Raw genomic sequence first — 26,332 nt, forward strand, 5'->3', positions numbered from 1 at the left:
TACGAGGGTTAGTGAAGGAGGGAATGTGTCAGAGAGTGAGACGGAGAGAGAGAGAGTACGACGGTTAGTGAAGGAGGGAATGTGACAGAGAGAGAGATGGAGAGAGAGAGAGTACGAGGGTTAGTGAAAGAGGGAATGTGTCAGAGAGAGAGATGGAGAGAGAGTTAGTGAAGGAGGGAATGTGACAGAGAGAGAGATGGAGAGAGAGAGAGTACGAGGGTTAGTGAAGGAGGGAATGTGTCAGAGAGAGAGATGGAGAGAGAGAGAGTACGAGGGTTAGTGAAGACGGGAATGTGTCGGAGAGAGAGACGGAGAGAGAGAGAGAGTACGAGGGTTAGTGAAGGAGGGAATGTGACAGAGAGAGATGGAGAGAGAGAGAGTACGAGGGTTAGTGAAAGAGGGAATGTGTCAGAGAGAGAGATGGAGAGAGAGTTAGTGAAGGAGGGAATGTGACAGAGAGAGAGATGGAGAGAGAGAGAGTACGAGGGTTAGTGAAGGAGGGAATGTGTCAGAGAGAGAGATGGAGAGAGAGTACGAGGGTTAGTGAAGATGGCAATGTGTCGGAGAGAGAGACGGAGAGAGAGAGAGAGTACGAGGGTTAGTGAAGAAGGGAATGTGTCGGAGAGAGAGATGGAGAGAGAGAGAGAGTACGAAGGTTAGTGAAAAAGGGAATGTGTCGGAGAGAGAGATGGAAAGAGAGAGAGCGAGGGTTAGTGAAGACAGGAATGTGTCAGAGAGAGTGACGGAGAGAGAGATAGAGTACGAGGGTTAGTGAAGACAGGAATGTGTCAGAGAGTGACGGAGAGAGAGATAGAGTACAAGGGTTAGTGAAGACAGGAATGTGTCAGAGAGAGAGATGGAGAGAGAGAGAGAGTACAAAGGTTAGTGAATGAGGGAGTGTGTCAGAGAGAGATGGAGAGAGAGAGAGAGTATGAGGGTTAGTGAAGACAGGATTGTGTCAGAGAGAGAGATGGAGAGAGAGAGAGAGAGTACGAGGGTTAGTGAAGACGGGAATGTGTCAGAGAGAGAGTACGAGGGTTAGTGAAGACAGGAATGTGTCAGAGAGAGATGGAGAGAGAGAGAGTACGAGGGTTAGTGAAGACAGGAATGTGTCAGAGAGAGATGGAGAGAGAGAGAGTACGAGTGTTAGTGAAGACAGGAATGTGTCAGAGAGAGATGGAGAGAGAGAGAGAGTACGAAGGTTAGTGAATGAGGGAGTGTGTCAGAGAGAGAGAGATGGAGAGAGAGAGAGAGTACGAGGGTTAGTGAAGACGGGAATGTGTCAGAGAGAGAGACGGAGAGAGAGAGAGAGTACGAGGGTTAGTGAAGACGGGAATGTGTCAGAGAGAGATGGAGAGAGAGAGAGAGTACGAGGGTTAGTGAATGAGGGAGAGTGTCAGAGAGAGATGGAGAGAGAGAGAGAGAGTACGAGGGTTCGTGAAGACGGGAATGTGTCAGAGAGAGATGGAGAGAGAGAGAGTACGAGGGTTAGTGAAGACAGGAATGTGTCAGAGAGAGATGGAGAGAGAGAGTACGAGGGTTAGTGAAGACAGGAATGTGTCAGAGAGAGATGGAGAGAGAGAGAGTACGAGGGTTAGTGAAGACAGGAATGTGTCAGAGAGAGATGGAGAGAGAGAGAGTACGAGGGTTAGTGAAGACAGGAATGTGTCAGAGAGAGATGGAGAGAGAGAGAGTACGAGGGTTAGTGAAGACAGGAATGTGTCAGAGAGAGATGGAGAGAGAGAGTACGAGGGTTAGTGAAGACAGGAATGTGTCAGAGAGAGATGGAGAGAGAGAGTATGAGGGTTAGTGAAGATGGGAATGTGTCAGAGAGAGAGACGGAGAGAGAGAGAGAGTACGAAGGTTAGTGAATGAGGGAGTGTGTCAGAGAGAGATGGAGAGAGAGAGAGCGTACGAAGGTTAGCGAATGAGGGAGTGTGTCAGAGAGAGAGATGGAGAGAGAGAGAGAGAGTACGAGGGTTAGTGAAGACGGGAATGTGTCAGAGAGAGAGACGGAGAGAGAGAGAGAGTACGAGGGTTAGTGAATGAGGGAGTGTGTCAGAGAGAGATGGAGAGAGAGAGAGAGTACGAGGGTTAGTGAAGACAGGAATGTGTCGGAGAGACGGAGAGAGAGAGAGAGTACGAGGGTTAGTGAAGACAGGAATGTGTCAGAGAGAGATGGAGAGAGAGAGTACGAGGGTTAGTGAAGGAGGGAATGTGTCAGAGAGATAGATGGAGAGAGAGAGAGTACGAGGGTTAGTGAAGACAGGAATGTGTCAGAGAGAGAGGCGGAGAGAGAGAGTACGAGGGTTAGTGAAGACAGGAATGTGTCAGAGAGAGAGATGGAGAGAGAGAGTACGAGGGTTAGTGAAGGAGGGAATGTGTCAGAGAGATAGATGGAGAGAGAGAGAGTACGAGGGTTAGTGAAGACAGGAATGTGTCAGAGAGAGAGGCGGAGAGAGAGAGAGAGTACGAAGGTTAGTGAAGACAGGAATGTGTCAGAGAGAGTGACGGAGAGAGAGAGAGAGTACAAGGGTTAGTGAAGACAGGAATGTGTCAGAGAGAGAGATGGAGAGAGAGAGAGAGTACGAGGGTTAGTGAATGAGGGAGTGTGTCAGAGAGAGATGGAGAGAGAGAGAGAGTACGAGGGTTAGTGAAGATGGGAATGTGTCAGAGAGAGAGACGGAGAGAGAGAGAGAGTACGAAGGTTAGTGAATGAGGGAGTGTGTCAGAGAGAGATGGAGAGAGAGAGAGAGTACGAGGGTTAGTGAAGACGGGAATGTGTCAGAGAGAGATGGAGAGAGAGAGAGTACGAGGGTTAGTGAAGACAGGAATGTGTCGGAGAGAGAGAGCGTACGAGGGTTAGTGAAGACAGGAATGTGTCAGAGAGAGATGGAGAGAGAGAGAGTACGAGGGTTAGTGAAGACGGGAATGTGTCGGAGAGACGGAGAGAGAGAGTACGAGGGTTATTGAAGACAGGAATGTGTCGGAGAGAGAGATGGAGAGAGAGAGAGAGAGTACGAGGGTTAGTGAATGAGGGAGTGTGTCAGAGAGAGATGGAGAGAGAGAGAGAGTACGAGGGTTAGTGAAGACGGGAATGTGTCAGAGAGAGAGATGGAGAGAGAGAGAGAGTACGAGGGTTAGTGAAGACAGGAATGTGTCAGAGAGAGAGATGGAGAGAGAGTACGAGGGTTAGTGAAGACGGGAATGTGTCGGAGAGACGGAGAGAGAGAGAGAGAGAGAGTACGAGGGTTAGTGAAGACGGGAATGCGTCAGAGAGAGATGGAGAGAGAGAGAATACGAGGGTTAGTGAAGACAGGAATGTGTCAGAGAGAGAGATGGAGAGAGAGAGAGAGTACGAGGGTTAGTGAAGACAGGAATGTGTCAGAGAGAGAGATGGAGAGAGAGTACGAGGGTTAGTGAAGACGGGAATGTGTCAGAGAGACGGAGAGAGAGAGTACGAGGGTTAGTGAAGGAGGGAATGTGTCAGAGAGATAGATGGAGAGAGAGAGAGTACGAGGGTTATTGAAGACAGGAATGTGTCGGAGAGAGAGATGGAGAGAGAGAGAGTACGAGGGTTAGTGAAGACGGGAATGTCAGAGAGAGAGATGGAGAGAGAGAGTACGAGGGTTAGTGAATGAGGGAGTGTGTCAGAGAGAGATGGAGAGAGAGAGAGAGTACGAGGGTTAGTGAAGACGGGAATGTGTCAGAGAGCGATGGAGAGAGAGAGAGTACGAGGGTTAGTGAAGACAGGAATGTGTCAGAGAGAGAGATGGAGAGAGAGTACGAGGGTTAGTGAAGACGGGAATGTGTCAGAGAGAGAGATGGAGAGAGAGAGTACGAGGGTTAGTGAAGACGGAAATGTGTCGGAGAGAGAGATGGAGAGAGAGAGAGTACGAGGGTTAGTGAAGACAGGAATGTGTCAGAGAGAGAGATGGAGAGAGAGTACGAGGGTTAGTGAAGACAGGAATGTGTCAGAGAGAGAGATGGAGAGAGAGAGTAGGAGGGTTAGTGAAGGAGGGAATGTGTCGGAGAGAGAGATGGAGAGAGTACGAGGGTTAGTGAAGGAGGGAATGTGTCGGAGAGAGAGATGGAGAGAGTACGAGGGTTAGTGAAGGGGGGAATGTGTCGGAGAGCGAGATGGAGAGAGAGAGTACGAGGGTTAGTGAAGACAGGAATGTGTCGGAGAGAGAGATGGAGAGAGAGTATGAGGGTTAGTGAAGGAGGGAATGTGTCAGAGAGAGAGATGGAGAGAGAGTACGAGGGTTAGTGAAGACAGGAATGTGTCAGAGAGAGAGATGGAGAGAGAGTATGAGGGTTAGTGAAGGAGGGAATGTGTCAGAGAGAGAGATGGAGAGAGAGAGTACGAGGGTTAGTGAAGACAGGAATGTGTCAGAGAGAGAGACAGAGAGAGAGTACGAGGGTTAGTGAAGACAGGAATGTGTCAGAGAGAGAGATGGAGAGAGAGTATGAGGGTTAGTGAAGGAGGGAATGTGTCAGAGAGAGATGGAGAGAGAGAGTACGAGGGTTAGTGAAGACAGGAATGTGTCAGAGAGAGAGACAGAGAGAGAGTACGAGGGTTAGTGAAGACAGGAATGTGTCAGAGAGAGAGATGGAGAGAGAGTATGAGGGTTAGTGAAGGAGGGAATGTGTCAGAGAGAGATGGAGAGAGAGAGTACGAGGGTTAGTGAAGACAGGAATGTGTCAGAGAGAGAGACAGAGAGAGAGTACGAGGGTTAGTGAAGACAGGAATGCGCTGGGGGTGAGTTCTTGCTACAATTGGATTGTTATTGGGTGACCAGATGAGGCCCAGGGTAGACAGTTACCTCATTATTCGGGAGATCCTCTTGTTGTGAGCTTTCCGCTTTTGTTCTGGAAGAGAATTAAATCTGGGGTTGAAACATTTTCCCCTTTCATTTCTTTCTCGGGATGAGGGCGTCGCCGGCAACCCCAGCATTTATTGCCCACACCCTCCCCCCTCGTTGCCCTTCGAGAAGGCGGTGGTGGACCTCCTTTCTGAACGGTAGGTTATGCTACGAATTAGGGACTCGCGCTGACCCACTTGAGGGCAGGTTAAGGGCCAACCACGTTGGTGTGAGACTGGAGTCATGTGTAGAGCGTAAGAAATAAGAGCAGGAGTCGACCATTCGGCCCCTCGAGCCTGCTCCACCATTCAATAAGATCACAGCTGATCATCGACCTCAACTCCACTCTCTCGCCCGATCACCATATCCCTCGATTCCCCTAGAATCCAAAAATCTATCGATCTTCAGCCTTGAATATACTCAACGATTGAGCCTCCACAGCCCTCTGGGGTAGAGAATTCCAAAGATTCACAACCCTCTGAGTGAAGAAATTCCTCCTCATCTCAGTCCTAAATGGCCGACCCCTTATCCTGAGACTGTGACCCCTGGTTCTAGACTCCCCAGCCAGGGGGAAACAACCTCTCAGCATCGACCCTGTCAAAGCCCGTTAAGAATTTTATACATTTCAATCAGATCACCTCTCATTCTTCCAAACACCAGAGAGTATCGGCCCATTCTACCAAATCTCTCCTCATAGGACAGCCCTCTCATCCCAGGAATCAATCCAGTGAACCTTCGTTGCACCGCCTCCAAGGCAAGTATATCCTTCCTTAGATAAGGAGACCAGAACTGTGCCCAGTACTCCAGGTGTGGTCTCACCAAGGCCTTGTACAATTGCGGCAATAAGGGTTAGTGAAGGGGGAATGATACCAGGAGCTCAAAGGGTTCAATTACGAGGATGGGTTGCTTGTGTTTCCTTGAGTATTGAAGATTAAGGGGCGATCTCATCGAGATGCTTAAAGGAGATGATAGGGTGTATCAAGAGAAACTATTTGCTCTGGTGAGGGGGGAGGGGGGGCGGCAGCGGGAGGGGAGTCCAGGGCAAGGGGACAGAACCTTAAGTAGAGCCAGGCCGTTCAGGGGTGATGTCAGGAAGCACTTCTTCACACAAAGGGTTAGTGGAAATCTGGAACTCTCTCCCCCATAAGGACAGCCATCCGTGGCTTAGTAAAGTAATAAAGGATAGTATCCGACTGAAAACAAGGGCATATAAAGTAGCCAAATGTAGTGGGAGGATAGAAGATTGGGAAGCATTTAAAAGCCAGCAAACAATAACTAAAAGATTAATTAAGAAAGGGAAGATAGATTATGAAAGTAAACTAGCAAAAAATATAAAAACAGATAGCAAGAGTTTCTACAGCTATATAAAAAGAAAAAGGGTGGCTAAAGTGAACGTTGGTCCCTTAGAGGATGAGACCGGGAAATTAGAAATGGGGAACATGGAGATGGCAAAGATTCTGAACAAATATTTTGTATCAGTCTTTACAGTAGAGGACACTAAAAATATCCCAACACTGGACAAACAGGAGGCAATGGGGGGGAGGAGCTAAACACGATTAAAATCACTAAGGAGATGGTACTCGGTAAAATAATGGGACTTAAGGCGGATAAATCCCCCGGACCTGATGGCCTACATCCTAGGGTCTTGAGAGAAGTGGTGGTAGGGATTGTGGATGCATTGGTGATCATTTTCCAAAACTCCCTGGACTCGGGATAGGTCCCGGCAGATTGGAAAACTGCTAATGTAACACCCTTATTTAAGAAGGGAAGTAGACAAAAAGCTGGAAACTATAGACCAGTTAGCCTAACATCTGTGGTTGGCAAAATGTTGGTGTCCATTATTAAGGAAACAGTAACAGAGCATTTGGATAAACATAATTTAATCGGACAGAGTCAGCATGGTTTTATGAAGGGGAAGTCATGTTTGACACATTTGCTCGAATTCTTTGAGGACGTAACATACAGGGTGGATAAAGGGGAACCAGTGGATGTAGTGTATTTGGACTTCCAAAAGGCATTTGACAAGGTTCCACACAAAAGATTACTGATCAAGATAAAAAATCACGGGATTGGGGGTAATATACTGGCATGGGTGGAAGATTGGCTATCTAACAGAAAACAGAGTTGGGATAAATGGTTCATTCTCAGGCTGGCAATCAGTAACTAGTGGTGTTCCGCAGGGGTCAGTGCTGGGACCCCAACTCTTTACAATCTATATTAACGATTTGGAGGAAGGGACCGAGTGCAACATATCCAAGTTTGCCGACGATACAAAGATGGGAGGGAAAGCAGTGAGTGAGGAGGACATAACAAACCTGCAAAAGGACATAGACAGGCTAAGTGAGTGGGCAGAGATTTGGCAGATGCAATATAATGTTGGAAAGTGTGAGGTTATGCACTTTGGCAGAAAAAAATCAAAGAGCAAGTTATTATCTAAATGGAGAGAAACTGCAAAGTGCTACAGTACAAAGGGATCTGGGGCTCCTGGTGCATGAAACACAAAAAGTTAGTATGCAGGTGCAGCAGGTGATCAGGAAGGCCAATGGAATCTTGGCTTTTATTGCAAGGGGGATGGAGTATAAAAACAGGGAAGTCTTGCTGCAGTTATACAGGGTATTGGTGAGGCCACACCTGGAATACTGCGTACAGTTTTGGTTTCCATATTTAAGAAAAGATATACTTGCTCTCGAGGCGGTTCAGAGAAGGTTCACTCGGTTGATTCCGGAGATGAGGGGGTTGACGTATGAGGAAAGGTTGAGTAGGTTGGGCCTCTACTCATTGGAATTCAGAAGAATGTTATCGAAACATATAAGATTGTGAGGGGGCTTGATCGGGTGGATGCGGGGAGGATGTTTCCACTGATGGGTGAGACTAGAACTAGGGGGCATAATCTTAGAATAAGGGGCTGCCCTTTCAAAACTGAGATGAGGAGAAACTTCTTCACTCAGAGGGTAGTAAATCTATGGAATTTGCTACCCCAGAGAGCTGTGGAAGCTGCAACATTAAATACATTTAAAACAGAGATAGACAGTTTCCTAGCAGATAAGGGAATTAGGGGTTACAGGGAGAGGGCAGGGAAGTGGACGTGAGTCTAGATTCGGATCAGCCATGATCCTATTGAATGGCGGAGCAGGCCCGAGGGGCCGTGTGGCCTACTCCTGCTCCTACTTCTTATGTTCTTATGTAGCCGCGATCTGATTGAATGGTGGAACAGGCTCGAGGGGCTGAATGGCCTCCTCCTGTTCCTGTGTAACAGGCTCGAGGGGCTGAATGGCCTCCTCCTGTTCCTGTGTAACAGGCTCGAGGGGCTGAATGGCCTCCTCCTGTTCCTGTGTAACAGGTTCGAGGGGGCCGAATGGCCTCCTCCTGTTCCTGCGTAACAGGCTCAAAGGGGCTGAATGGCCTCCTCCTGTTCCCGTGTAACAGGCTCGAGGGGCTGAATGGGCCTCCTCCTGTTCCTGTGTAACAGGCTCGAGGGGCTGAATGGCCTCCTCCTGTTCCCGTGTAACAGGCTTGAGGGGGCTGAATGGGCCTCCTCCTGTTCCTGTGGAACAGGCTTGAGGGGCTGAATGGCCTACTCCAGTTCCTATGTATCAGGCTCGAGGGGGCAGAATGGCCTCCTCCTGTTCCTAATGTAACAGGCTCAAGGGGGCTGAATGGGCCTCCTCCTGTTCCTACTTATCAGGCTCGAGGGGCTGAACGGCCAACTCCTGTTCCTGTGTAACAGGCTCGAGTGGCTGAATGGTCTCCTGTTCCCGTGTAACAGGCTCGAGGGGCTGAATGGCCTCCTGTTCACAGAATCACAGAATCACAGAAACCCCACAATGCAGATAGAGGCCATTTCGACCCATCGAGCCTGCACCGACACATATCCCACCCTATCCCCGTAACCCCACGTATTTAATCCCCCTAACACTAAGGGTCAATTTATCATAGCCAATCAACCTAACCCGCACATCTTTGGACTGTGGGAGGAAACCGGAGCACCCGGAGAAAACCCACGCAAACACGGGGAGAATGTGCAAACTCCACACAGACAGTCACCCGAGGCCGGATTCTGGCTCGAGGGGCTGAATGGTCTCCTCCTGTTCCCGTGTAACAGGCTCGAGGGGCTGAATGGTCTCCTCCTGTTCCCGTGTAACAGGCTCGAGGGGCTGAATGGTCTCCTGTTCCCGTGTAACAGGCTCGAGGGGCTGAATGGTCTCCTGTTCCCGTGTAACAGGCTCGAGGGGCTGAATGGTCTACTGTTCCCGTGTAACAGGCTCGAGGGGCTGAACGGCCTCCTCCTGTTCCCGTGTAACAGGCTCGAGGGGCTGAATGGGCTTCTCCTGTTCCTGTGTAACAGGCTCGAGGGGCTGAACGGCCTCCTCCTGTTCCCGTGTAACAGGCTCGAGGGGCTGAACGGCCTCCTCCTGTTTCTGTGTAACAGGCTCGAGGGGCTGAATGGGCCTCCTCCTGTCCACAGCCAATGAAGTAGTCTTTTGAAGTGCGGTTACTGTTGTGACGTGGGGTGGGGGAAAACGCGGCAGCCAATCGGCACACCGCAAGATCCCCGCCAAGCGAGGCAAATGACCCAGACCGAGTTACCAAAAGACAAGCGGCGAGACTTAACTGTGTCGGACTCTGAGGAAAGCCGCCAGGAGCAGACCGTAGAGGCACAGCGTGCAAGCAAACGTTACGATGATAATCCACCACTGGTTAAGGAAGTCGACGACACCTGTGAACAGACGCGAGCCTTTAGAACATAAGAACATAAGAAACAGGAGCAGGAGTAGGCCATTCGGCCCCTCGAGCCTACTCCGCCATTCAATGAGATCATGTCTGTCAGTCTCCGCCTTGAATATATTTAATGACTCAACCTCCACAACTCTCTAGGGTAGAGAATTCCAAAGATTCACGACCCTCTGAGAGAAGAAATTCCTCCTCATCTCCGTCTTAAATGGACGACCCTTTATTCTGAAACTATGCCCCCTAGTTCTAGATATCCGCCCTCAAGCCTGTTACACAGGAACAGGAGGAGGCCCATTCAGGCCCTTCGAGCCTGTTACACAGGAACAGGAGGAGGCCACTCAGCCCCTCGAGCCTGTTACACAGCAACAGGAGGAGGCCCATTCAGGCCCTTCGAGCCTGTTACACAGGAACAGGAGGAGGCCGTTCAGCCCCTCGAGCCTGTTACACAGCAACAGGAGTAGGCCATTCAGCCCCTCGAGCCTGTTACACAGGAACAGGAGGAGGCCCATTCAGCCCCTCGAGCCTGTTACACAGGAACAGGAGGAGGCCATTTAGCCCCCTTGAGCCTGGTACGTAGGAACTGGAGTAGGCCATTCAGCCCACTCGAGCCTGATTCATAGGAACAGGAGGAGGCCATTCAGCCCCCTTGAGCCTGTTACACAGGAACAGGAGGAGGCCATTCAGCCCCTCGAGCCTGTTACACAGGAACAGGAGCAGCCCCCTTGAGCCTGGTACGTAGGAACAGGAGGAGGCCATTAGGGGAAACATCCTCTCTGCATCTACCCTGTCAACCCCCCTCAGAATCTTATATGTTTCAATAAGATCCCCTCTCATTCTTCTAAACTCCAATGAGTATAGGCCCAACCTGCTCAACCTTTCGTCATACGTCAACCCCTTCATCCCAGGAATCAACCTAACGAACCTTCTCTGAACTGCCTCCAATGGAACTATATTCTTCCTTAAATATGGAGACCAAAATTGTACGCAGTACTCCAGGTGTGGTCTCGCCAGCGCCCTGTACAGTTGTAGCAAGACTTCCCTACTTTTATACTCCATACCCTTTGCAATAAAAGCCAACATTCCATTGGCCTTCCTAATTACTTGCTGCACCTGCATGCTAACATTTTGTGTTTCATGTACGAGGACCCCCAGATCCCTCTGTACCGCAGCATTATCTCACTCCATTTAAATAATAATTTGCTTTTTCATTCTTCCTTCCAAAGTGGATAACCTCACACATTATAGAAACATTGAAGATAGGAGCAGGAGGAGGCCATTCGGCCCCTCGAGCCTGCTCCGCCATTTAATGCGATCATGGCTGATCATCCAAACTCAGTACCCTGTCCCTGCTTTCTCCCCATATCCCTTGATCCCTTTAGCTTTAAGAAATATATCTAATTCCTTCTTGAATATATTTAATGAATTGGCCTCTACTGCCTTCTGTGGTAGAGAATTCCACAGGTTCACCACTCTCTGGGTGAAGAAATTCCTCCTCATCTCAGTCCTAAATGGCTTACCCCTTATCCTTAGACTGTGACCCCTGGTTCTGGACTCCCCGACCATCGGGAACATCCTTCCTGCATCTAGTCTGTCTAGTCCTGTTAGAATTTTATAAGTCTCAATGAGATCCCCTCTCATTCTTCTAAACTCCAGCGAGTATAAGCCCAATCGACCCAATCTCTCCTCATACGTCATTCCTGCCATCCCAGGTATCAGCCTGGTGAATCTTCACTGCACTCTCTCCATGGCAAGAACATCCTTCCTCAGATAAGGGGACCAACACTGCACACAATACTCAAGGTGTGGTCTCACCAAGGCCCCGCACAACTGCAGCAAGACATCCTTGCTCCTGTACTCGAATCCTCTCGCTATGAAGGCCAACATACGATTTGCCTTCTTAACCGCCTGCTGCACCTGCATGCTTACCTTCAGCGACTGGTGCACAAGTCCTAGTCCTCTATATATAAACCCAAGTGACCCAGATGCTTTTTTTAACCAGCTTATCAACTTGCCCTTTCTCGTGATGAATCAGTTCGCGAGGGCCAGGGAGGGGTGGCCCAGGAGACAGGATTCTGGGGCCCTGTGTTTAGGTTTGGGGCCTGTTGGCGAGGGAAGGCCCAAGATGCACCGAGCCACATAAGATATTAGGGACAGGTGACCACAAGCTTGGTCAAGGTGGCCGGTTTTAAGGAGCGTCTTAAACATAGAAACACAGAAGATTGGAGCAGGAGCAGGCCATTCGGCCCCTCGAGTCTGCTCCGCCATTCAATGAGATCATGGCTGATCATCCAAATTCAGTACCCTGTCCCTGCCTTCTCCCCATATCCCTTGATCCCTTTAGCCTTAAGAAATATATCCAACTCCTTCTTGAATATATTTAATGAATTGGCCTCTACTGCCTTCTGTGGTAGAGAATTCCACAGGTTCACCACTCTCTGGGTGAAGAAATTCCTCCTCATCTCAGTCCTAAATGGCCGACCCCTTGACATGAATCTTGTCATTTATGTGGAAATGACTTATGAAGTAATACTGGGCGGCCTGCTGGTGGCGCTGTCCAGGGAGAGTATAAATACTCGGGCACGGGCCCAGCTTGCTCAGGACATTCTTTAACAGGGACTAGTGAAGGACACAACTAGACCTCCATGTTGTAAAACAGTTGATTAAAGCTTTGTTTAACGCTTAGATCAAGTGCCGAGCAGTTTTCTTATGTCACCCCTTATCCTAAGACTGTGACTTCTGGTTCTGGACTCCCCCGCCATCGAGAGAGAGAGGGGGGGGGCGAGGTTTAGGGAGGCAGTTCCAGAGCTCGGGGCCCAGGCGGCTGAAGGCGCGGCCGCCAATGGTGGAGCGATGGAAAAAAACGGGGGACGCTCAAGAGGCTGGAATTGGAGAAGCACAGGGATCTCGGAGGGTTGTAGGGGCTGAAGGAGGTTACAGAGATAGGGAGGGTGGTAGGGGCTGGAGGAGGTTATAATAATAATTCTAATAGGTCTAAGAGCGTTAAAAAATCAAGCCTGAAGGCTTTGTGTCTTAATGCGAGGAGCATTTGTAATAAGGTGGATGAATTGGCTGCGCAAATGGAGGTAAACGAATATGATTTGGTTGGGATTACGGAAACGTGGCTCAAGGATGGCCAAGACTGGGAACTCAACATTCAGTGGTATTCGATATTCAGGAAAGATAGGCAAAAAGGAAAGGGAGGTGGGGTAGCATTACTGGTTAAAGAAGGGATTAATACAATTGTAATGAAGGATATTAGCTCTGATGATGTGGAATCTGTATGGGTAGAATTGAGAAATACTAAGGGGAAAAAAACATTAGTGGGAGTGGTATATAGACCTCCAAACAGTAAGGCGGAGGTTGGGGATGGCATTAAAAGGGAAATTAAAGAAGCGTGCAATAAGGGCACAGCAGTAATCATGGGTGACTTTAATCTACATATAGATTGGGCCAACCAAATTAGTAACAATACTGTGGAGGAGGAAGTCCTGGAGTGTTTACGGAATGGTTTCCTGGACCAATATGTTGAGGAACCAACCAGAGATCAGGCCATCTTAGACTGGGTATTATGTAACGAGAAAGGATTAATTAGCAATCTTGTTGTACGAGGCCCCTTGGGTCAGAGCGATCATAATATGATCGAATTCTTCATTAAGATGGAGAATGAAATAGTTGACTCAGAGACTAGGGTCCTCAATTTAAATAAAGGAAACTACGATGGTCTGAGGAGCGTGTTGGGTAGGATTGATTGGGGAATGGCACTCAAAGGGTTGACGGTGGATAGGCAATGGCAAACATTCAAAGACCGAGTGGATGAGCTACAGAAATTGTTCATCCCAGTTTGGCATAAAAATAAAACAAAAAAGGTGACTCAACCGTGGCTAACAAGGGAAATTAGGGATAGCATAAGATCCAAAGAGAGGACATATAAATTGGCCAGAAAAAGCAATAATCCTGAGGATTGGGAGCAGTTTAGGATTCAACAAAGGAGGACAAAGGGATTAATTAAGAAAGGGAAAATAGAATATGAGAGTAAGCTTTCAGGGAACATAAAAAGTGACGGTAAAAGCTTTTATAGATATGTGAAGAGAAAAAGATTGGTGAAGTCAAGCGTAGGTCCCTTGCAGTCAGAATCAGGGGAATTTATAATGGGGAACAAGGAAATGGCAGACCAATTAAATACATACTTTGGTTCTGTCTTCACAAAGGAGGACACAAATAACCTCCCAGAGATGTCGGGGAACATAGGGTCTGATGTAAGGGTGGAACTGAAAGAAATCAGTATTTGTAGGGAAATGGTGTTAGGAAAATTGATGGGACTGAAGGCCGATAAATCCCCAGGGCCTGATAATCTACATCCCAGGGTACTTAAGGAAGTGGCCCTAGAAATAGTAGATGCATTGCTGATCATCTTCCAGAACTCGATAGACTCTGGAACAGTACCCATGGATTGGAGGGTAGCTAATGTTACCCCACTATTCAAAAAAGGTGGTAGAGAAAAAACGGGGAATTATAGACCGGTAAGCCTGACATCGGTAGTGGGGAAAATGCTAGAGTCCATTATAAAAGATGTAATAGCAGAGCACTTGGAAAGCAGTGACAGGATCGGACAAAGTCAACATGGATTTACAAAAGATAAATCATGCTTGACTAATCTACTGGAATTTTTTGAGGATGTAACTGGTAAAATAGATAAGGGAGAACCAGTGGATGTGGTGTATTTGGACTTTCAGAAGGCTTTCGATAAGGTCCCACATAAGAGATTAGCGTGCAAAATTAAGGCACATGGGATTGGGGGCAAGGTATTGACTTGGATAGAGAACTGGTTGGCGGACAGAAAGCAAAGAGTTGGAATAAACGGGTCGTTTTCCGAGTGGCAGGCAGTGACTAGTGGGGTACTGCGAGGAACGGTCCTAGGACCCCAGCTGTTCACAATATATATTAATGATCTGGACGAGGGAATTGGATGTAATATCTCCAAATTTGCAGACGACACAAAGCTGGGTGGGAGGGTATGCTGTGAGGAGGATGTTGTGAAACTCCAGTACGATTTGGACAGATTGGGTGATTGGGCAGAAACATGGCAAATGCACTATAATGTGGATAAATGTGAGGTTATCCACTTTGGTGGCAAAAACAGGAAGGCAGATTATTATTTGAATGGCAATAGATTGGGAGAAGGGGAAGCGGAAAGAGACCTGGGTGTTCTTTTGCACCAGTCGCTGAAGGTAAGCATGCAGGTGCAGCAGGCGGTTAAGAAGGCAAATGGTATGTTGGTCTTCGTAGCAAGAGGGTTCGAGTACAGGAACAAGGATGTCTTGCTACAGTTGTACAGGGCCTTGGTGAGACCGCACCTTGAATATTGTGTGCAGTTTTGGTCGCCTTACCTGAGGAAGGACGTTCTTGCCATGGAAGGAGTGCAGCGAAGATTCACCAGGCTGATACCTGGGATGGCAGAAATGACGTATGAGGAGAGATTGTGTCGATTGGGCTTATACTCACTGGAGTTTAGAAGATTGAGAGGGGATCTCATCGAAACCTATAAAATTCTGTCAGGCCTGGGCAGACTAGATGCAGGAAGGATGTTTCTGATGGCCGGGGAGTCCAGAACCAGGGGTCATAGTCTAAGGATAAGGGGTAAGCCATTTAGGACAGAAATGAGGAGGAATTTCTTCACCCAGAGAGTGGTGAACCTGTGGAATTCTCTATCACAGAGGGTGGTGGAGGCCAGTTCATTAAATATATTCAAGAAAGAGTTGGATATATTTCTTAAGGCTAAAGGGATCAAGGGTTATGGGGAGAAGGCAGGGACAGGGTACTGAATTTGGATGATCAGCCATGATTTCATTGAATGGCGGAGCAGGCTCGAAGGGCCGAATGGCCTACTCCTGCTCCTATCTTCTATGTTTCTATGTTACAGAGCTAGGGAGGGTGGTAGGGGCTGGAGGAGGTTACAGAGATTGGGAGGGTTGTAGGGGCTGGAGGAGGTTACAGAGCTAGGGAGGGTTGTAGGGGCTGGAGGAGGTTACAGAGATAGGGAGGGTGGTAGGGGCTGGAGGAGGTTACAGAGGTAGGGAGGGTTGTAGGGGCTGGAGGAGGTTACAAAGATAGGGAGGGTTGGAGGGGCTGGAGGAGGGTCCAGAGATAGGGAGGGTGGTAGGGGTTGGAGGAGGATACAGAGGTAGGGAGGGTTGTAGGGGCTGGAGGAGGTTACAAGGATAGGGAGGGTTGTAGGGGGCTGGAGGAGGTTACAGAGATAGGGAGGGTGGTAGGGGCTGGAGGAGGTTACAGAGATAGGGAGGGTGGTAGTGGCAGGAGGAGGTTACAGAGATAGGGAGGGTGGTAGGGGCTGGAGGAGGTTACAGAGATAGGGAGGGTGGTACGGGCTGGAGGAGGTTACAGAGATATGGACGGTTGTAGGGGGCTGGAGGAGGTTACAGAGATAGGGACGGTGGTAGGGGCCGGAGGAGTTTACAGAGATAGGGATGGTTGTAGGGGCTGGAGGATGTTACAGAGATAGGGAGGGTTCTAGGGGCTGGAGGAGGTTACAGAGATAGGGAGGGTGGTACGGGCTGGAGGAGGTTACAGAGATAGGGACGGTGGTAGGGGCTGGAGGAGTTTACAGAGATAGGGAGGGTTGTAGGGGCTGGAGGAGGTTACAGAGATGGGGGCAGGGGCTGGAGGAGGTTACAGAGATAGGGAGGGTTGTAGGGGCTGGAGGAGGTTACAGAGATAGGGAGGATTGTAGGGGCTGGAGGATTTTACAGAGATAGGGAGGGTGGTAGGGGCTGGAGGGGATTACAGAGATAGGGAGGGTTGTCGGGGCTGGAGGAGGTTACAGAGATAGGGAGGGTTGTAGGGGCTGGAGGAGGTTACAGAGATAGGAAGGGTGGTAGGGGCTGGAGGATTCTACAGAGATAGGGAGGATTGTAGGGGCTGGAGGAGGTTACAGAGATAAGGGGGAGGGAGGGGGACGAGGGCGATGGAGGGATTTGAAGATGAGGATGGAGAATTTTCAGTTGGATGTGTTTGGGGGGACCGGGAGCCAATGTGGGTCATCGAGCAACAGGGGCGGGCGGTGGGTGAACGCGAGTTAGGATTTGGGGCCAGTGGGAGTTTCCGATGAGTTGATGGTCGCGGAGGGTGCAAGGTGGGAAGTCGGCCAGGGGAGCATTGGGACTGGTGGAGTCTGGAGTGGGGCAAAGGGCACGGACGAGGGTTTTCGGCAGCAGGTGGGCTGAGGCGGCGGGGCGGGCGATGTCACGGATGGGGTGCGCGACGTCAATCTCTGCCCTTACCTGGCCCCGCGACGTGAAGCTCCACTCTGGTCTCTGTCCTGTTGAGGTGACAGACATACAGCCCGGCGTCCTGGTAACGGAGGCTTAGGATCACCATGGAGGGTCCCCTCCTCAGTGTAACTCCGTAGCCTTGGCGCAGCACCACCCGGTTGAACAACACCATGGCCCCTTTGTCGTGGGCGGGTGATTTTTGCCACTTCCACTTGAAGGGGGCAATACCGGACTCGCCACAAGGAATCCAGGCATCATCACCAGCACATCGGGAGAGTGTCCCTGGAAGAAACGCAGAAAAGTTTTTAACAAAAGAATAATGGAGAAAATAATGGGACTGAACAACAACTTGTCTTTATATAGTACCAGTGGAAACAGTTTCTCCTTATTTACTCTATGAAAACTATTCAAGGTTTTGAACACCTCTATCAAATCTCCCCATAACCTTGGAACACAGGAACAGGAGGAGGCCATTCAGCCTCTCGAGCCTGTTCCGCCATTCAATAAGATCAGGGCTGATCTGTGACCTAACTCCATCTACCCGCCTTTGGCCCCATATCCCTTAATACCTTTGGTTAACAAGAATCTATCAATCTCAGATTTAGAATTAACAACTGATCTAGCATCGATTGCCGTTTGCGGAAGAGAGTTCCAAACTTCTACCACCCTTTGTGTGTAGAAGTGTTTCCTAACTTCACTCCTGAAAGGTCTGGCTCTAATTTTTAGACTCTGCCCCCTAGTCCTAGAATCCCCAACCAGCGGGAATAGTTTCTCTCTCTCTACCCTATCTGTTCCCCTTAATATCTTGAAAACTTCATTCAGATCAACCCCTTAACCTTCTAAATTCCAGGGTGTACAACCCTAGTCTGTGTAATCTCTCCTCGTAACTTAACCCTTGAAGTCCGGGTCTCATTCTGGTAAACCTACGCTGCACTCCCTCCAAGGCCAATATATCCTTCCTAAAGTGTGGTGCCCAGAACTGCTCACAGTACTCCAGGTGTGGTCATAGAAACATAGAAGATAGGAGCAGGAGTAGGCCATTCGGCCCCTCGAGCCTGCTCCGCCATTCGATGAGATCATGGCTGATCATCCAAACTCAGTACCCCGTACCTGCCTTCACAGAATCACAGAAACCCCACAGTGCAGATAGAGGCCATTTCGGCCCATTGAGCCTGCACCGACACATATCCCACCCAATCCCCGTAACCCCTACACCAACACATATCCCACCCTATCCCCGTAACCCCACGTATTTAATCCCCCTAACACTAAGGGTCAATTTATCATGGCCAATCAACCTAACCCGCACATCTTTGGACTGTGGGAGGAAACCGGAGCACCCGGAGAAAACCCACGCAAACACGGGGAGAATGTGCAAACTCCACACAGTAAGTCACCCGAGGCCGGATTTGAACCCGGGTCCCTGGCGCTGTGAGGCAACAGTGTTAACCACTATGCCACCGTGCTGCCTTCTCCCCATATCCCTTGATACCTTTAGCTCTAAGAAATATATCTAACTCCTTCTTGAATATATTTAAAGACTTGGCCTCAACCGCCTTCTGTGGTAGAGAATTCCACAGGTTCACCACTCTCTGGGTGAAGAAATTCTTCCTCATCTCTGTCCTAAATGGCTTACCCGTTATCCTTCGAATATGACCCTTGGTTCTGGACTCTCCGACCATCGGGAACATTCTACCTGCATCTAGTTTGTCCAGACCTGTCAGAATTTTATAAGTTTCAATGAGATCCCCTCTCATTCTTCAAAACTCCAGCTAGTATAAGCCCAATCGAGCCAATCTCTCCTCATACGTCATTCCTGCCATCCCAGGGATCAGCCTTGTGAATCTTCGCTGAACTCCTTCCATGGCAAGAACATCCTTCCTCAGATAAGGTAATCAAAACTGCACACAGTACTCAAGGTGTGGTCTCACCAAGGCCCTGTACAACTGCAGCAGGACATCCTTGCTCCTGTACTCAAAATCTTTTGCTATGAAGGCCGACATACCATTTGCCTTCTTCACCGCCTGCTGCACCTGCATGCTTACCTTCAGCGACTGGTGCACAAGGACACCCAGGTCTCGTTGCACTTCCCCTTCTCCCAATCTATTGCCATCAGATAATAGTCTGCCTTTCTGTTTTTGACACCAAAGTGGATAACCTCGCATTTATCCACGTTATATTGCATCTGCCACGCTTCTGCCCAATCTCCCAACCTGTCCAAATCATCCTGGAGTTTCTCGGTATCCTCCTCGCAGCACACACGCCCACCCAGCTTTGTGTCGTCTGCAAACTTGGAGATATTACATCCAATTCCCTTATCTAGATCATTAATATATATTGTGATAGCTGGGGTCCAAGGACCGATCCCTGCGGTACCCCACTAGTCACTGCCGGCCACTCGGAAAAAGACCCGTTAATTCCTACTCCCTGCTTTCTGTCCGCCAACCAGTTCTCTATCCAAGTCAATACCTTGCCCCCAATCCCATGTGCCTTAACTTTACACGCTAATCTCTTACGCGGGACCTTATCGAAAGCCTTTTGAAAGTCCAAATACACCACATCTACTGGTTCTCCCTTATCTATTTTCCCAGTTACATCCTCAAAAAATTCCAGTAGATTAGTCAAGCACGATTTACCTTTTGTAAATCCATGTTGACTTTGTCCGATCCTGTCACTGTTTTCCAAGTGCTCAGCTATTACATCCTTTATAATGGACTCTAGCATTTTCCCCACTACCGATGTCAGGCTTACCGGTCTGTAATTCCCCGCTTTCTCTCTACCACCCTTTTTGAATAGTGGGGTAACATTAGCTACCCGCCAATCCATGGGTACAGTTCCAGATTCCAGCAAATTTTGAAAGATGATCAGCAATGCATCTACTATTTCTAGGGCCACTTCCTTAAGTACTCTAGGATGTAGTTTATCAGGCCCTGGGGATTTATCGGCCTTCAATCCCATCAATTTCCCCAACACCATTTCCCTACAAATACTGATTTCTTTCAGTTCCTCCCTCTCATCAGGCCCTATGCTCTCCAACATCTCTGGGAGGTTATTTATGTCCTCCTTTGTGAAGACAGAACCAAAATATGCATTTAATTGGTCTGCCATTTCTTTGTTCCCCATTATAACTTCCCCTGCTTCTGACTGCAAGGGACCTACACTTGATTTCACTAATCTTTTTCTCTTCACATATCTATAAAAGCTCTTACAGTCAGTTTTTATGTTCCCTGCAAGCTTACTTTCATATTCTATTTTCCCCTTCTTAATTAATCCTTTTGTCCTCCTTTGTTGAATCCTAAACTGCTCCCAATCCTCAGGGTTACTGCTTTTTCTGGCCAATTTATCTGGTCGAACCAGGGTTTTGTATAGCTGCAGCATAACTTCTACCGCTTGTATTTGAGTCCTCTAGATATAAAGGCCAGCATTCCTTTAGCCTTTTGGATTATTTTCTGTACCTGTCTGTCGTGTATTGATTGCGAGTTTGACATCAGTATATACGGTAATGTAATGTGCATTGCATTATGAGAATTACCCGGGAAAACGGCAGTCAGCCATTTTACAGAATAAAGAGAACATCGTAGTTATGAGCCTGTCTGCCTGATTCTATGCTTTAATGCGTTCATACAACATTGGCGATGAGGATAACGAACGGAATCATTTTAAATAGGTATGTAACCCCTTCACGGTTCTCTAGATGTATGTGAGATGTGTTCTCTGTTGTAGACAGTATTCTATAGTCCAGTAAGGAGATCACTACTACAATGGCTTAATTCTAATTATCTTACTTTATAGTTTTAACGTCAGACAGTATAAGAAGATTACGGGTCAATGACCTAAATTAGACATTTGCATATATTAGAATGAATCTAGACATAATAAACATACATTCTCCATTTATATGGATTCAAAGGAGAATCTGTCCCTGTGTCCAAATTCGAGTACACTCTTTCGTTGGCGCGCTTAAGTTGGAGCTCATGGTATGTATAATGTCTGCAAGACTTACGACTCCGAACCCCTTCGTTGAATTCTCTTCACGATCACTGAATCCCACTTTGAGTTCTGGATGCAGAGCTACTAATACGAAGGGCGGCGGCCGAGTTTGGAAGCCCGGGACGGGATGTGGCAGCCATTTGCCTCCTGAGCCCTCTTTTCAGAGCTCCTGCCCTCTTCTCTTCCAGTCGCTCCCATTTCCCGCTCGAAAAAACCCGACTCCACCCCTTCCTCCTGGGGTTTCTGCCTGGAGACTGCGCAGCCTCACTGTCTGCAACAGTTGATACTGGTGCAGAATTATGGAAAGTCTGCTCTTAGTCACATTGTGTCCTTAAAAGTTCTTGCCGTACCTTCACATGGGCAACTTTAACCCAGGGATTTATAACAATGATAATACAGTGTCTAAGTTAAAGATTGATAACCATACTTAGCGTACATAACATTTCCAGTGGGTATTACACTCCCCCCCCCCCCTACCAAATATAGGCATGTCCCCATGACTAATGAACTTTACACATAAGTGGTTGCATGCTTCCCAACCATGTATAAAGGGAGGTAACATATCGAACCGTAGGGGCTATCATTACACTTGGCACTCCTAGTGTACTGTATGTCAATCTTTCAGGAACCTTCTTAACTCGCTGTGAGCTCCTTATTTCGGATACCCGGTCTTCAGTTCCTTCAACTACGTTGGAGGCATTGGTTCCTTTGTTATCATGCCTTTCAGTCTCTTTTATCTCCTTCTCGGAAGCATCTGGTTCTTCCCAGACCATGTCCAAGTCTGAGCTAAATGGTTCAGACAATTCATCCAGATTCTGTCTTATGCGTCTTTCTGGGAGGTCGTACCATAGATCCCATTCTTCATCTTCCGACTCATCAGGTTCCTCATGATCCACACACTGTGTCATGGGTTTTCTGTCTTCTGGAACAAAGTTTTCCTGGTTTCTCATTTTTTTCCTCCTTCTTCTCTGCAGGGTTCTCCTACTAGGTGTCGGCTCATTATCCGCTGGCGGATCCAGACGCACTTGCTGTCCCAATGGCAGGATATGATTCCGGTGCAGTATTTTTATGGGTCCATTCCCACCTGCAGGTTTTAGCTGAAACACAGGTAGTTGTGACATTTGACTTTCAACAATGTAAGGTGTAGAAGCCCAGCGGTCTGCTAACTTATGTTTCCCTTGAAGTCCTAGGTTCCGTATGAGAACTCGGTCACCAGGCATGAGTTGGGAAAAACGGATCTTCTGGTCATACCTCTGCTTATTTCCTTTATTCTGTTTGGCAGAAACAGACTCAGCAAGTTCATAAGCAGCTTGCAATTCCTTTCTCATGTCAGACACATACTTGAGGTAAGTTCTCTGTGATGTGCCATCACTGGATACTCCGAAACACAAATCCACCGGCATCCTCGCTTCACGTCCAAACATGAGGTAGTACAGTGAAAAACCAGTAGCGTCATTTCGGGTACAATTATAAGAATGAACAAGATGTCCAATGTGCCGACTCCACTTGTTCTTTCGCTTCGAATCCAGCGTTCCAAGCATGTCTAACAAAGTACGGTTAAACCGCTCAGGTTGAGGATCTCCCTGAGGATGGTATGGAGTTGTTCTTGACTTCTCAATCCCGAGCATGGACAACAACTCATGTATAAGTCTACTTTCAAAGTCTCTACCTTGATCACTGTGTATTCGCTTTGGCAGTCCATAGTGGATGAAGTATTTCACAGAATCACACAGAATCACAGAAACCCCACAATGCAGATAGAGGCCATTTCGGCCCATCGAGCCTGCACCGACACATATCCCACCCGATCCCTGTAACCCCTACACCAACCCCACCCTATCCCCGTAACCCCACGTATTTAATCCCCCTAACATTAAGGGTCAATTTATCATAGCCAATCAACCTAACCCGCACATCTTTGCACTGTGGGAGGAAACCGGAGCACCCGGAGGAAACCCACGCAAACACGGGGAGAATGTGCAAACTCCACACAGACAGTCACCCGAGGCCGGATTCAAACCCGGGTCCCTGGCGCTGTGAGGCAACAGTGCTAACCACTATGCCACCGTGCTGCCACAACACTTTGGCAACGGTGGATGCTTTCTGATCCGTTGTGGGAAAAGCTTGGGCATAGCGAGTATAATGATCTGTAATGACCAAGACATTTGCGGTATTGCTGGAATCGGGTTCGATGGACAAAAAATCCATACAGACAAGGTCTAGAGGTCCATCACTTTGCATGTGAAACAGAGGAGCAACTCTTTTAGGTAAAGTCTTTCTCTGGACACAGCGTGCACAGGACTTGCAGAACTCCTCAACCGCAGACTTCATACGCGGCCAATAGAATCTGTCCTTGACCAACCCATAGGTCTTATCTACTCCCAGATGACCTGCGTCACCATGCAAAGACTTCATCACTATTTCCCTGTACTTTTCAGGCAGGACCAACTGTGAATGACATGGTTTACTGGGTGGGTGAGTGATTCTACACAACACTCCCTCTTTAATTTCCAAGTGGTCCCATTCTCTTAGGAGCAGACGACAGTCAGGATGTTTTGATTTGTCGATCTGTGTAATATCACCCAGACGGAGAGCTGAAAACACCTCGGCCTAGAAATTCAGTTTGGGCCCGCCAGCTCGCTTGCGCCCAGAAGTTACCGCTGCGCGCGGAGCCACTTGCGCCCGCCGGAAATTCAGTTTCAGCGCCCCACGTCGAAGCCGGACGCTATTCAAGGGTTTCGGCGCCCCCGCTTGGGGCGCTGAAACTGAATATCGGCGCGCTAGGTGCTGCAGCGCCACCCGCTGCGGAGCGGCAGGCTGCGGTACTGCAGGCCTTCCTCCCTCTCTTAAGGGGGAGGTGCCTGCAACAGCGAGATCGCCGCTCGCTAGTGCCGGCAAATGAGCCCGGCACCACGGAGAAGTGTCGGGCTCCCGGAAGACAGCCGGCAATGCCGCGGGGGGGGGGGGGGGGTGGAGGAGGCTGGGGAAGGAGGTGCGGGCAGGCGGCCGCCGAAAAAGCGGCCGGCCGCACATCCGCCTTAACTCGCCCCACTAACGCTACAGGACGGCCCCGTTTTCTGATCGCTGTTTGCGGCCGCTGCGGAAGAGGCGGCCGCAACTCAATATGGCGGTCGGGCCGGTAGCGGGGCGGTAGCGGGGCACTGCGCACACCGATGACGTCATCGGTGGCGGCGCAGCGCTACTGGCTAACGCCACCATTACCGCAGCGCTGAATATCGGCGAAAGCTCAGCAAGTGGCGCAAAAGCCCTCTTTGGGCGAAAACTGGGCGCAAAGCCGACTGAATTTCTAGCCCCTCATGAATACAGGGATCCTCCTGTTGTGCTTTGGATATTTCAGATGAACACAACATGGGTAAGTTTTGTACATCCAAACTGGAAAGGTTGCAAAATGCCTGGGGAACAGCATGCATTGACGCTCCCAAGTGGTCAATCTCTCGGGCATGAAATGAATCCTTTGGTCCAGATACCACGGACATCTGACACATTACTTTCACATCTGCTGAAGCAACCTCTTTCCACTCTGGTTTCTGGTAGTGTGGGCGACGAGACAGAGCATCTGCGTCAATGTTCTGGTTCCCAGGTCTGTACCCGAGACTAAAGTCGTAAGCAGATAGTGCAGCAAGCCAGCGGTGGCCGGTGGCATCAAGTTTTGCCGAAGTCAACACATAGGTTAATGGATTATTGTCTGTCCTCACTTCAAACTTCGCTCCATACAGATAATCCTGCAGCTTATCCACCACCCCCCACTTCAACGCCAAGAATTCTAGCTTATGAGCTGGGTAGTTATGCTCTGATGGCGTAAGACTGCGACTGATGAACGCTACAGGTCTCAGCCCTGCTCCTTGGTCCTGATACAACACACCACCCAACCCTTCTTGACTGGCATCCACGTGTAGCACATATGGCAGCTGTGGGTTTGCAAAAGCCAACGCGGGGGCTTGAGTAAGACTTTGCTTTAAGGTGTGGAAGGCCTCTTCGCATTTCTCATCCCATCTAACACCAAAAGGCTCAGAGGGTTTGAAGTAGTCCTTGTTCTCTTTACCTTTAGCCTTTTTCTTCCTCTCGGCTGGTGGGAGGTAACCAGCCAGCAGCTGATTCAGAGGATGGGCCACTTTGGAGTAATCCTGCACAAAGCGCCTGTAATATCCGCAGAACCCAAGAAATGACCGCAAGGCAGTCACTGTGTTCGGTTTGGGCCATGTGGTAACAGCTTCGATCTTGGATGGATCTGTGGCTACTCCATCCTGTGATACAATATGCCCCACATAGGACACGGATGTTTGGCAAAACTGACACTTGTCCAATGATAGCTTGAGACCTTCATCCTCCAGGCGACCAAGCACTTTCAGCAACCGAGCTTCGTGTTCTTCAAGGGTTGCCCCAAACACAATGATATAATCCAAGTACACCAATACTTCGAGCAAGTTCATGTCCCCAACTGTTTGTTCCATTATTCTTTGAAAAGTTGCTGGAGCGCCTGAAACTCCCTGTGGCATCCTTTCAAATTGGTAGAACCCAACTGGACATATAAAGGCTGTCTTTTCTTTGTCCGATTCACTCATCGGTATTTGGTAGTATCCACTTCTGAGATCCAACACACTGAACCACTTGCTTCCATTAAGACAAGCCAGTGCATCCTCAATTCTTGGAACGGTGTATTGGTCGGGAATAGTACGTCTGTTAAGCGTCCTAAAGTCCACACACATCCGAATCTTTCCGTTCTTTTTCCTCACCACCACTATAGGAGATGCATAAGGACTCCTGGACTCGGTAATGATCTCAGCTTCTTTTAACTGCGACAGGTGCTGTCTCACTGCTTCAATGTCAGCTGGTGCCAGCCGTCGAGACCTCTCCCGAAAGGGTTTATCCTCGGTAATTCTGATAGAATGGCGAGTACTCTTACTACAACCAACATCAAACTCATGAGTAGAGAAAACTCCTCTCCGCTCCATCATCTTCCTGACTAATCGGTCCTTCCATTCTTTAGGAACGAATGAATCTCCAAAGTTGAAGGAGGAGGGTGTCAGATCTCTGGTTGAGTTAACTTTGGACTCTTCCTTCACATGTGACGACAGTACATTTACAGGAAACAGATGCGCAATCGGCATTCCTTTCCTCAATGTGATTCCTTTGCCTGACATATTCCTCACGGTCACTAACTCTCCTTGACATCACAGCTGTCGGGGTCTGCAACTCTGGTCTCACCAGAAGCTCATTTGGAAACCGTGACTCTTCTGCAGGATCATCAGGTGACTCTATCAGAATGGCTTCAGTACCTGGCGTTCCAGGGAATTTTGGTATCCCAGGGATTCTAGCCACTCCTCCAGGACGCAGGGTGATAGGTTTGGCTCGAACGTACCACACAGTTCCTCTTTTGCTATCATCTACGTCGGAAGAAAGTTCAGGCAGTTTCTCAAAAGCCTTTTTGAAAACAGG

At 48.8% G+C, this 26,332-nt stretch overlaps 1 protein-coding gene across 6 annotated transcripts in view; it reads right to left on the reverse strand.

Moving 5' to 3' along the window:
- LOC147094582 (uncharacterized) overlaps positions 1 to 26,332 on the reverse strand; it is a 118,689-nt gene that overhangs the window by 48,408 nt on the left and 43,949 nt on the right. For all 6 annotated transcript variants that reach the window (XM_085974411.1, XM_085974414.1, XM_085974412.1 and 3 more), the window contains exons 4-6: positions 16,895 to 17,167; positions 9,478 to 9,582; positions 4,827 to 4,872 (exon numbers count right to left, since the gene is read on the reverse strand). In XM_085974411.1, the coding sequence (XP_085830537.1) occupies positions 4,827 to 4,872; positions 9,478 to 9,582; positions 16,895 to 17,167 (424 nt within the window). The remainder of the gene's footprint in view (positions 1 to 4,826; positions 4,873 to 9,477; positions 9,583 to 16,894; positions 17,168 to 26,332) is intronic.

The sequence above is a fragment of the Somniosus microcephalus genome, unplaced genomic scaffold (genome assembly GCF_052327205.1).
Source record: "Somniosus microcephalus isolate GS21.2 unplaced genomic scaffold, FLI_Smic_1.0 unresolved_chr1, whole genome shotgun sequence".
Classification (NCBI taxonomy): Eukaryota; Metazoa; Chordata; class Chondrichthyes; order Squaliformes; family Somniosidae; genus Somniosus; species Somniosus microcephalus.